The sequence below is a fragment of the Vespa mandarinia genome, chromosome 14 (genome assembly GCF_050613455.1).
Source record: "Vespa mandarinia isolate Hongniang chromosome 14, ASM5061345v1, whole genome shotgun sequence".
In the NCBI taxonomy this organism is placed as follows: domain Eukaryota; kingdom Metazoa; phylum Arthropoda; class Insecta; order Hymenoptera; family Vespidae; genus Vespa; species Vespa mandarinia.
Genome location: NC_140823.1, coordinates 248268 through 260929, shown reverse-complemented (window position 1 = coordinate 260929; position 12662 = coordinate 248268). Strand labels below are relative to the sequence as shown.

The 12662-nt window shown below is 33.2% G+C and overlaps 1 protein-coding gene across 1 annotated transcript; it reads left to right on the top strand.

Moving 5' to 3' along the window:
- The first annotated feature begins 917 nt into the window (after nt 1–917).
- LOC118450787 (fatty acid synthase-like) lies at nt 918–9557 on the top strand. Its single transcript, XM_085661330.1, is given in 22 exon segments — nt 918–1091; nt 1179–1429; nt 1529–1757; nt 1854–1948; nt 1950–2274; nt 2339–2634; nt 2734–2941; nt 3035–3195; nt 3276–3593; nt 3680–4185; nt 4276–4580; nt 4655–5059; nt 5132–6173; nt 6232–6453; nt 6525–6720; nt 6722–7219; nt 7301–8131; nt 8244–8609; nt 8611–8712; nt 8802–9056; nt 9124–9378; nt 9447–9557. Coding segments are annotated over 21 exon segments (6954 nt in total). The 5' UTR covers nt 918–1091; nt 1179–1201.
- The last annotated feature ends 3105 nt before the right edge of the window (nt 9558–12662 follow it).

Sequence of the window (12662 nt, the reverse complement as noted above, 5' to 3'; positions counted from 1 at the left end):
CTTATCGTTATAAGACATGTTAAATTTTAAGTAACAAAAAAGTAACACGGAGAAGGTAAAATTTTTGTATTAGAGAAAACTCGTCAGATAATACTGATTCGTCTTTACCTATTTTATTTATGTATTTAAAAATATATATTACAAAACACGATTTTATAAGGCTCGCTATAATGTTTTAACAAAACTTATTAAAGGAATAAACAAGGTAAACAAAGTGTAATATATGTTTGTACTATTTTGTTAAGTATTACATATGAAAGATAAAGATATTGAGATAAAGATATACTTTTATGTGCGTACGCACAGATATAAACATATTTTATGTATCAGAATGTGTGTGTGTGTAAATATATATATATATATATATATATATATATATATATATATATAGATATGAAAAGTAAGGACATGTGGAACAGATATAGCTTTATATGAGTGTTTATGTAAGCGCACGCGTAGGTATATAAATATTATGTGTTCCTGTGTCTGCATATATATGTGTATATATATATATATATACATATATTTATATATACACACTATATATATATATATATATATATATATATATATATACTTTATATACATATTATATATACACTTTATATACACCTGCATACATTTTACTGTTTAACTTTATCGTTTCTATATTGAACAGTGCTCTTTCATTGACCATGACGTACCTAATTAGTATAAAAGGAATAAACAAATTCATTAAGGTCCGTTAAAAATACATCTTCATTTGAATAAGTCGAACGGAAAGATACAAGAACTTATAATACGTGACGTGATATAACGAATTTCATGGAGACGGAAAGAATTATTAAAAAGAAGAATTCTTCGTTAACAATTTCAGTTCGTGTCCAATTTCTATTTCAGACAAACGAATGTAAAATATCATAACGTCCTGAATGAGTTTAAGGAGCAAGAGGAATCGTACAAATTTTTCAAATATGCCGATCTAGAACCAGGCGAAGATGTTGTTATTTCCGGAATCGCTGGTAGATTTCCAAAATCCGACAATTTGTATGAATTGAAAGATAATATTTTTAATCGCAAAGATTGTATCACAGATAACGGAATAAATACAGGTATCGATTATACGTATAAAATCTATTTTATTTAACAACGTAACCATTAAACAATATTAATATTTTTCTATCTTTACCTTTTATTAGAGGATTCAGAAATTCCACGACGAATGGGGAAGATTAACAATATTGAGAAATTCGATGCATTATTTTTTGACGTCGATTTTAAAGAAGCACATACTATGGATCCTATGGGCAGAATATTGTTCGAACATACTTATGAAGCTATTGTAGATGCTGGAATTCATCCAAAAGATCTTCGTAGAACGAGGACAGGTGTATTCTTAGGTTCTTGCTTCTCCGATACAGAGAAAACTTGGTTCTACGACAAACTCCAGGTAGGGGAATCGATCAAACGATCAGTTTATAGACGCATTAATTATGTACAATTACTTATATAGTCGGATAAGTCGTATGATACGTCTTTTCAATTGTAGATAAATGGTTTTGGTATCATAAGCTGTAGCAAAGCTTATATGGCCAACAGAATTTCTAATTGGTTGGACGTCACTGGACCAACATGTAACATCGATACCATGTGCAGCTCAAGTCTATTTGCGATGGAACACGCATATAGAGCTATACATAACGGACAATGCGATTACGCGATCGTCGCTGGATCAAATCTTTGCCTTCATCCATTCCTAACTTTGCAATTTAAACGTTTAGATATTGATTATGATATTTTCTTGAAGCATTTGTCCTTTTTTTTCGAATTATCATGAGAGTATTAAACAATTATTCTATCTTGTATCTCTCTAATAGGAATATTGTCTGAGGATGTTCGTTGCAAGTGTTTCGACGAAGATGCAGATGGTTACGTGCGCAGCGAAGCCGTAGTTGTTATATTTCTGCAAAAAGGAAAAAAATGCTAAAAGAATCTATGCAACAGTTATCCATGCGAAAACTAATTGCGATGGTTATAAGAAACAGGGAATAACATTTCCTTCTAGCCAAATTCAGAGTATTCTTTTCAAAGAATTTTACGATGAATGCGGTGTACAAACAGCATGTATAAATTACATCAAAGCTCATGGTACAGGAACTAAAGTCGTTGGTCCTGTAGAAATTAATGCTATAGATCAGATTTTCACAAAAAACAGAAACAATCCTCTTAAAGTCGGTTCCATCAAATCAAATTTGGGTCATACCGAACCAGCCAGTGGAATGTGCTCCATTGCTAAGCTAAACATATTTTGAAGTATAAGACGAGACAATTATTCAGTTTCGTTTCTTTGATATATTACAGGCGATAATATCGATGGAGTTAGGCCTAATACCACCAAATATCAATCTTAATCGACTACGCAAAGGCGTGAAAGCTTTTACAGAAGGGAGAATCATGGCTGTTACCGAAACGTCTCCGTTTGATGGGGAATACATAGCCATTAACTCCTTCGGTTTTGGTGGTACTAATGCTCACGTCTTACTTAAATCAAATCCAAAAACAAAGGTCAATAAAGGATTGCCAGATTACGATTTGCCTAGACTGGTAACTCTTTCTGGACGTACCGAAGAAGCAATTGTAACCATATTAAATGATGTAGGTGAAATGTTCTTTTAAATAGAAAACATAAAGATGTTATGCTTGTTTATTCTACAGTAAAATAGATCAATACAATTTCAACATCCTATTACGTAGATCGATAATCGACCGATAGATGTCGAATTTATTCGTCTCCTTCATGATATTCATCTCAAAGAAACAACAAGTCATTTATGTCGAGGATACACGATAACTAGTTCTAAATCGTCTGACGAAAAATTGAGAGAAATTAAAAATTATTCTGGTATCAAAAAACTAATATTGTTTGTTTTTTCTGGAATGGGATCGCACTGGTCTGTTACAGGTACGAATATTTTTGTACTATTATTTCTTCGTAACTATAAAAATAATAAACATTGCGATCAAATGTACTGGAAGTAGAATTTGTAATTTACAGGTCAAAGTCTAATGAGATTCCCTATATTTGCTAAAGCTATAGAGAAATGCGATGCTGTATGAAAGCAGTATAAATTGAATATTTATAAAATTTTAACTGAAAAAGATAATAGCATGTTCGACAATATCTTGCATTCAATCGACGGAATTGCTGCAGTTCAGGTAATATCGACAATTGTTTATTTATTTGGGAAAAGTGCATATGTTCGATAAGATCTAACAAAAGGAAAAAATCTTTACAGATCGGCTTGGTAGATCTTTTAACTATCGTAGGTGTAGTACCAGACTACATCATCGGACATTCCGTTGGTGAACTTGGATGTGCCGACGCAGATGGATGTTTTACAGCAGCGGAAATGATATTAGCAGCATATTCGCGAGGAATTGCCTTGATGGAAACAGAAGTATCTCATGGTTCTATGGCAACGGTAGGGCTTTCCTATGAAGATCTGAGAAATTGCTGTCCTGTTGATATCGACATCGCATGTCACAATGGAACTAAAAATACAACTGTTAGCGGACCGACCGATTCTGTGAAGAAATTCGTTAAAAAATTACAGGTTCGTTTGAAGATAATCAGGATCTTACCAATAAAAATATTCCCTACTATTAAATTGATTTTTTTGAATGTGTTTGTATTTGGAAGGCAACTGAAGTTATCGTGGAAGAGGTAGCGTGCAATAATATACCTTATCATAGACGATATATAGCAGCAGTTGGATCAAAACTTTTTGTATATTTAAAAAAAGTAATACCAGTAGCGAAGGGAAGTAGTGAAAAATGGCTCAGTACATCGGTGCCACGAAACGCGTGGTCGACATCAGCCGCAAAACTCTTGTCAACTGAGTATCACACCAATAACCTGTTGAAACCTGTACTCTTTGCAGAATCATTAGTTCTGATTCCGAACAATGTTGTCACAATTGAAATTGGATCGCAAAATCTACTACAAGCGACTTTAAGAAAATCATTGCAACCAACCGTCAGGAATATTGCATTAAATCATCTAAATGATAAAAATAACGTGATCATTTTTCTGCAAGCATTAGGGAAGATTTATAACAGCGGTATACAGCTAGATCTGACTAAATTATATCCACACGTAGAATATCCGGTCAGTCGAGGTACTCCAATGATATCCCCACTTATTAAGTAAGAATTACGAGGATATAGAGAACGAAAAAGGCTAATAATTATTTCTTCTGAATGTAACATAAAAATTCAACGTTATTATGTGTTTAGATGGAAACATTCAGACGACTGGTTTGTGACAGATTACAATAGACAAGAGAGAATTGATTCTGGTGAACGAATATTTGAAATATCGATCGATTATGTAAAATTTCAGTACGTTATTGGTCACGTGCTCGATGGCAGAAATTTGTTTCCAGCGACAGGATATTTGTGTTTAGTTTGGCAAACTTTCGGCATGATAATAGGACAATTGTACATGGAATTATTTGTTGTCAATGAAAATATAAAGTTTAATCGAGCTACCTCCATTCCGAAAAAAGGCAAAATTGAAATGATAGTCATGATTCAAAAAGGTATCCACTCTCCACAACTAGTATCTACATATTGTTTTAAAGAAGTTAACATATGTCGTTCTTTGAATGAACAGGCAGTGGTAATTTCGAAGTGGCCGAAGGAGGTCTTGCTATTGTTACTGGAGTGATACGTGTTGCAACAAACTTGTTACAAGAGAAAATACCCCTTGATTTGATCAAATCAAATATTGGCAATGAGAAGGAAGAATTAGATGAGAAAGATATTTATAAAGAGCTGAAACTGCGTGGTTACCAATATAGCGGCCTCTTTCGAAGTTTAAACAGTGCCTCAGTTTCAGGAAAAAAAGGACATATCGAGTGGAAAAGAAATTGGGTAGCATTCCTGGATAACATATTGCAGATGAAAATACTCATTTTAGATACCCGAGGTTTATTCGTACCGACTGGTATTCGAAAATTGATAATAGATACTAGAGCTCATCAACGATATCTGCAAAGTTTGACAACCAATAAAAAATGTTAAATATTTACTTTTAATTCAAAGTGAATCTATATAGCAAATTCCTTTATATTCAATAATATTATTTCAGATGTACCTGTACAATTATTTGAGGATATTGATGTGATTGTAACAGAGGGTGTGGAAATTCATAATATTAGGGCCAGTGAGATTGTTCGGAAGAAACCTGTCAGTGATCCAATTATCGAAGAACATAAATTCATTGCTTATCGTGACAGAAGGGAAATGTCATTACGCGAAATATTAACGTTATGTATGCATATTACTCTTGAGAATATACCAATGAAGAAAGTGAAAACAATAGAACTCGTTGAGGATAATGACAATATATCTGCGGAAAAACTTGTTTCTCCATTGTTCAGAGACATTCTCGCCAATTTACCTTCGATTCAAGCAAGCATTAATTTATTTGCACCACCAAAGAAATTTAGCGAAGAAGACATTCTTAAATATGTTGAAATTTCAAAATCAACAAAATTACGAACAGATGATGTAGCGATATTAACAGTTGCATGTTGTTTATTAACCAATGAAAAAAAGGAAAGTTTAAAATAACTTTTAAAATCTACAAAAGATGGGGCTTTCCTTTTATCGTGCGTAAAGGAAAATATACCATTGGACTATTCTATTCTAAAGGAATTTCGATTAGGTATAGTTTTGGAGAAACGTGCTTTCGAGGAATCGTGGATATTGTTAAAGAAGATCAAGAAAATTTCGAAAAATATTCTATGTATTAATGTTAGGAGCAATGAATTTAACTGGTTGAATGAAGTAGAAAATGTGCTTGCCAATGAAACACAAGAAGATAACACGAGAGTGATACTTGTTGAGGAAGGAAACTTTGAATCTGGTCTGTTAGGATTCATTAATTGCTTACAGAAAGAATCTGGAGGCAAAATCTTTCGAGCTGTTTTAGTCCAGGATCTTACAGCCCCGAAATTTTCTTTAGAATTGCTCCTTTATTCGTAACAATTCGAAATCGATCTTTTCATCAATGTTTTACGACCAGGAAACGTATGGGGATCATATAGGCATCAGCTACTTCCATCCTGTGAACCAAAGCTTATGCATCATGCCTTCGTTAATCAGTTGGTATGTAAGGACATTTCATCAAATTTTCATCGAATATCATGAAATAATACTTTTTTACAGTCACGCGGAGATTTAAGTTTTATGTTGGCTCGAAGGACCAATTACGAAGGACTATCAAAAGGCAGATCTTGTTCGCATCCATTATGCATCGTTAAACTTTAAAGACGTAATGTTGGCAACAGGTAAAATAGGATTAGATAAATTTCAACAGGAAAGAAGATATGTTGACTGCGTACTTGGATTAGAATATAGCGGAATCACTATTGATGGTCGACGTATTATGGGACTTAATCAAAACAAGTGAGCTAATTAAAAATCATGAGATCGCATATAGAAAATAACAGAAAATGAAATGAACAACATTTTTTCAGATGCTTATCAAATCTTTGCCAAATGGACGACATTTTTTCTTGGACCGAGCCTGAAAGTTGGGATTTGGAAGATGCAGCGACAGTACCATGCGTATATTCCACATGTATTGCTGCACTTTATATTAACGGAGAAATGAAAAAGGGTGATAGAAAACTTATCCACTCTGGTGCTGGTGGTGTTGGCCAAACTGGTGTTTACCTTAGCTCTTCATGAAGGCTGTGAAGTATTCACTACAGTTAGTACATCAGAAAAACATAAATTCATTAAAGAAACATTTCCCAATATCTACGATAATCATATTGGAAATTCTCGAGATACTAGCTTCGAACAAATGATTTTGCAAGAAACCGACGGTAGAGGTGTAGATATAGTTCTAAATTCTTTATCAGAAGAAAAACTTCTAGCATCTCTGCGTTGTTTAGCTCATGAAAGGAGATTTTTAGAAAATGGAAAGTTTGACTTAGCCGCAGATAATCCGTTAGACATCGATGTCTTTTTGAAGGAGATCAGTTTTCATGCTGTAATGTTAGATCAAATTATAGTTACCAAGGACGGAATCAGAAATGAAATAAGTTCAAGAGTAAACAAACTCCTTAAAGAAAATGCAATCAAACCTATTGTAAGAAGCATCTTCGGCAGAGATCAAATAGAGAAAGCTTTTAGATTCACGGCTGCATGTAAACATATTGGAAAAGTAAGTTGTGATCGTTGTTTTAATATTCAATTATTTGTAGTATCTTAAATTATAACTCGAAATCCATCTTGAATTTCGTAGGTACTAATAAAGATACGCGAAGAAAATGAACAACTGAATACACCGATTTTGGCTGAACCTTATTATAGATGTCTCCCGAACAAAAGTTATATAATTTTTGGCGGCTTGGGTAGCTTTGGTTTAGAATTAATCGATTGGTTGGTTCTTCGAAATGCTAAAAATATTATCATTACTTCACGAAACGGCTTAAAGAATGGTTATCAACAAATGAGAATCAAGAGATGGGAATCATACGGCGTGAATATTAAGATCCTGGTCGGTCTCGATGCGGCTAAACGAGAAGACTGCGAGCTTGTAGTAAAATCAGCAATAGATCAAGGTCCCATCGATGGTATATTTAACCTCGCGGTGTCTTTGAAAGATTGTATTTGTTGTAACCAAACGATGAAAACTTTTGAAGAATGTTTCAAGGGAAAGGTCTGGGCAACGAAACGCTTGGACGAATTTACTAGAACGCTTTGTTCAGATCTTCGGCATTTCGTAGTCTTCTCTTCCGTCTCGTGCGAAAGAGGAAATGCTGGCCAAACGAATTATGGTATGGCTAATTCCATTATGGAAAGAATATGCGAAAAAAGGGTAGAAGAAGGTTTGCCTGGATTAGCTATTCAATGGGGAGCGATTGGAGACGTCGGTCTTGTCGCGGATATGCAGGATAATGATAAAGAACTTGTTATTGGCAGTACTCTACAGCAAAAAATAACATCATGTTTAGAAGAAATGAATCGATTTTTGCTACAGGATAAACCTATAGTTGCTAGTATGATAGTCGCTGAAAAACAATTAGATGGCGATCGTGAGGACAATGTCGTAAATGCTGTCTTAAAAATTATGTATAAGTTTCGGTTTATCCGAATTATGGTTATTGCTAAATTTAATAATTTTATTTTATTTTCGCTAGCTTTTTTTTTCTTTATCTTATTTAAATAAAGAATTTTTGATTATAGGTATTAAAGACTTAAAGAGCGTCAATCAACAAATTTGCTTGGCTGAACTTGGAATGGATTCTATGATGGGTGTAGAAATAAAACACACTTTAGAGCGCGAGTATGAAATATATCTCAACGCAGAAGATATTCGCAGCTTAAACGTTGCCAAACTTATGGAAATAGATAATAAGCGAACAGAAGTTAGTAACCGTATTCAAATTGCTACCGACAAAACATTATTTGGTACAAAGATATTGATGCAATTGTTCGGCGAAGAACTTTCCTCCGAACTAATTATCTCCCTTAAAACTAACCCAGAGGAAGGTCGAAGCGAGATATTCTTCATTCCAGGTATTGAAGGCTATCGTATCATTTTCAAAACACAAAACATTAGACTCGAAAATTAAGTCGCCAGCGACTTGTTTCCAACTTGGGCCTAATTATGAATTAGAAACTATAGAAGAAATGGCCCTTTCATTTCTACCGGTATACTTTTTTATTAAAGATATATTTGATTAAATTAAATATTATTCAATCTGTTGTATTAAAATGATATGTAATTTTACATATTACAGAATATATTAGAGAAACTTAAAGATCGAAAAGATTTTACCTTAGTGGGGTACTCATTCGGATCGCTTGTAACAATTGAACTCACACGACAATTAGAAGCCAAAGGATTTAAAGGCCAGCTAATTTTGATAGACGGTGCTCCTCAACTATTGAAAAAACTTGTAGATCAACAGTTTCAATCGTCCTCGGAGGAAGAACTACGAAACAAACTTTTTGTTTTTATAGCGCAGACACTTACATTTGTTAATAGTGAACAGGTTCGTTATTTTTCTCTTTTCCTATTTCTCGCTATTGTCAAACGAATTTCGAAATGTTACTTTCTAGCTCGTACTTGAATTAGAAAAATCCAAAATGTGGGATGAGAAAGTAAATGCATTCGTTAATGTATTGGCTCCCGAACACAAGCAATTATATTTGGAATGAGATATAAAAAACGCTCTACTTTCATTTTATGTGAGATTGCAAGCATCCATGAAATATAATCCAGAACCAATACCATATATAAGAACTCCAATCACATTGTTCAAACCGATGTTATCGTCTGTACGACATATCTCGTATGATTATGGATTACAGGAAGTAAGTTTAAAAATTTTTATACTTCATAAATATAACATTAATCTATTATAAAATACTGTTATTTTCAGATAACTGGCGGCAAAGTAGAAGTATATGTTATTGATGGCAATCATTCCACGATATTAGAAAACAATGAAATTGCAACGGTGATTAATCGTGAACCGCTTCAGCAGGATTAATAAGAATTAAATGTAATAAAGTAATATATATATATTTGCATAGCGTTTAGTTTCAGTCGCAGTAGTGATAAAAATTAGCTTCGTCAACACTTTTTACTTATTATTTACTTATTATTTTTACTTAATAATTAATCCACTAGCATGATATTGCGACACAAATATTGTGTAATTTCACATTATTATTACTATAAACTTGATTTCATTCGTTATTTATGTATTTTTACCTATGTATTTTACCTATCTAGCACAGATCACCGTAAAATTCATGTCAGCCATCAGTAGAGAAAATAAATATAAAATATTGAATAGTAATACCTCACTACATTATCAAATAAGAAAGAAAGATTAAATTAGTTCATTATTTTTTTTTACATCGATACCATAATAAAAACATCATACAATAATAAAAGCCATGTCAGTCTCGAACCTAAAATTCCTGAATTACCAATATACTATACATTGCTTATAGAATTTTTCTTTTTGCTTATAAAGTCTAAAAGAAGCTATAAATTTTTCCAAAATTTAACAATATTTTAAACTCAGATTCTTTGACATAAACAATTGAATACGTATTTCCTTATTTTTACCATAAGATTATCTGGCCAAAGCTTATTAAAATGATTGAGTGAGTTATCATAATTTCCCCGTGCAAGCTTTTTTTTGCATTTGAAAATGTTTAAAAAATCTGAGCATCAGTTATTTATGCAGATAACCAACCAACTGATCGTTACTTCATGGACATAAACCATACGTTATTCCAGCATCTATATGAAAATCAGTAATAGGGGTAGGAGCTTCATTATTCATTATTTCTCTAACTTAACCTAAATTATATTCATCATAGTAAATCTAGGATCTTCAGAACCGTTAATTCTTTTTGCTAGAGAATTAGTGAGATTAGCTAACACTTCTCTCGAAGGAACCGCGGAGGGGATTAGCGACGAAGCGACTTAGGGTCTTATCCCAACATTTCTAATAGGGTTTGCTCGTGTCTACTGCATCAACCACTATTCTCAGGGGTTACAGCGTCGTATCTAGCATTCATTCTGGAGTCTAGAATTCAAATTATATTGGTGATAACTTGTCAGCTCTGAGAGTATTGTCTTGTTCATCCAAGGTAACAACGATTGTTTAAACAATTTGCTAGTCGAATCGAGTATATATAAGGGCCTGCAGGTTATTAATCCTACTGCTACGTTCCTGTCTTCTTCTGGGATAAAGATCAGCTTCTAAGTCCTCCACTAAAACGAGACTTTATCTGTTTTCATGGTATGAGTAGGATTTAAGTCATTTAATTTTAGTCTTGGCTACAAACTGTATCATTTCATGAGGTATAATCTGGAATGAACATGGTTCAAGTTTTCCCTGATTTTAGTTTTCTTGCTGACGCCTGCAGGTCTCCTTCAAACAAACGGATATTATGCTCATTTATCTCTCAGGCCTGTATTGAACACATTTCTTTTTATGAGTATTGCACTTCCCTATATCTCTGGTCCCATGTATCTACATCTATTTGCTTTACTTGAAAATTTATATAACATTTTAATACAAGAGATTCAATATTATTTAATTTAATCAAATATATCTTCAATAAAAGTGTATAACGGTAGAAATGAAAGGGCCATTTCTTCTATTGTTTTCAATTTATAATTTGTAGCAAGTTGGAAACAAGTCGCAAGCGACTTAATTTCCGATTCTACTGTTTTGAAAATAATACCGTAACCTTCAATACCCAGAATGAAGAATATCTAACTCCGACCTTCCTCTGGATTAGTTTTAAGGGAAATAATTTCTTCGGTGGAAAGTTTTTCGCCGAACAATAGCATCAATACTTTTGTACCAAATAATATTTTATCGGTTGCAATTTCAATACGATTAATATCACCTCTCCGCTTATTATCTATTTCCACAAGTTTGGCAAAGTTTAAGCTGCGAATATTTTCCGCGCTGAAATATATTTCACATTTACGCTCTAATGTTTGTTTTATTTCCACACCCATCATAGAATCTATTCCAAGTTCAGCCAAGGAAGTTTATTGATTGACGCTCTTTAAGTCTTTAATACCTATAATCAAAAATTCTTTATTTAAATAAGATAAAGAAAAAAAAAGCTAGCGAAAATAAAATAAAATTATTAAATTTAGCAATAACCATAATTCGGATAAACCGAAACTTATACATAATTTTTAAGACAGCATTTACGACATTGTCCGCACGACCGCCATCTAATCGTTTTTTAGCGGCTATCATACTAGCAACTATAGGTTTATCCTGTAGCAAAAATCGATTCATTTCTTCTAAATATTATTTTTTTTAGATATTATTTTTCTAGATATTATTTTTTGCTGCAGAGTACCGCCAATAACAAATTCTTTATCATTATCCTGCATATCCGCGACAAGACCGACGTCTCCAATCGCTCCCCATTGAATAGCTAATCCAGGCAAACCTTCTTCTACCCTTTTTTCGCATATTCTTTCCATAATGGAATTAGCCATATCATAATTCGTTTGGCCAGCATTTCCTCTTCCGCACGAGACGGAAGAGAAGACTACGAAATGCCGAAGATCTGAATAAAGCGTTCTAGTAACTTCGTCCAAACGTTTCGTTGCCCAGACCTTTCCCTTGAAACATTCTTCAAAAGTTTTCATCGTTTGGTTACAACAAATACAATCTTTCAAAGACACCGCGAGGTTAAATATACCATCGATGGGACCTTGATCTATTGCTGATTTTACTATAAACTCGCAGTCTTCTCATTTAGCCGCATCGGGATCGACAAGGATCTTAATATTCACGCCATATGATTCCAATCTTTTGGTTCTCATTGATAACCATTTTATAACCCGTTTCTCAAAGTAATGACAATATTTTTAGCATTTCAAAGATCTAATCAATCGATTAATTCTAAATTAAAACCACTCAAAGAGCCAATAATTAAATAACTTTTGTTCGGGAAACATGTATAATAAGGTTCAGCCAAGATCGGTTTATTCAGTGGTTCATTTTCTTCCAGTTTATACAGATTTTGGCAAATTTTTTTACATACCTCTTCTCTGTCACTCAAAATCACTTAAAATATCCTAGACATATGTATCTATATAG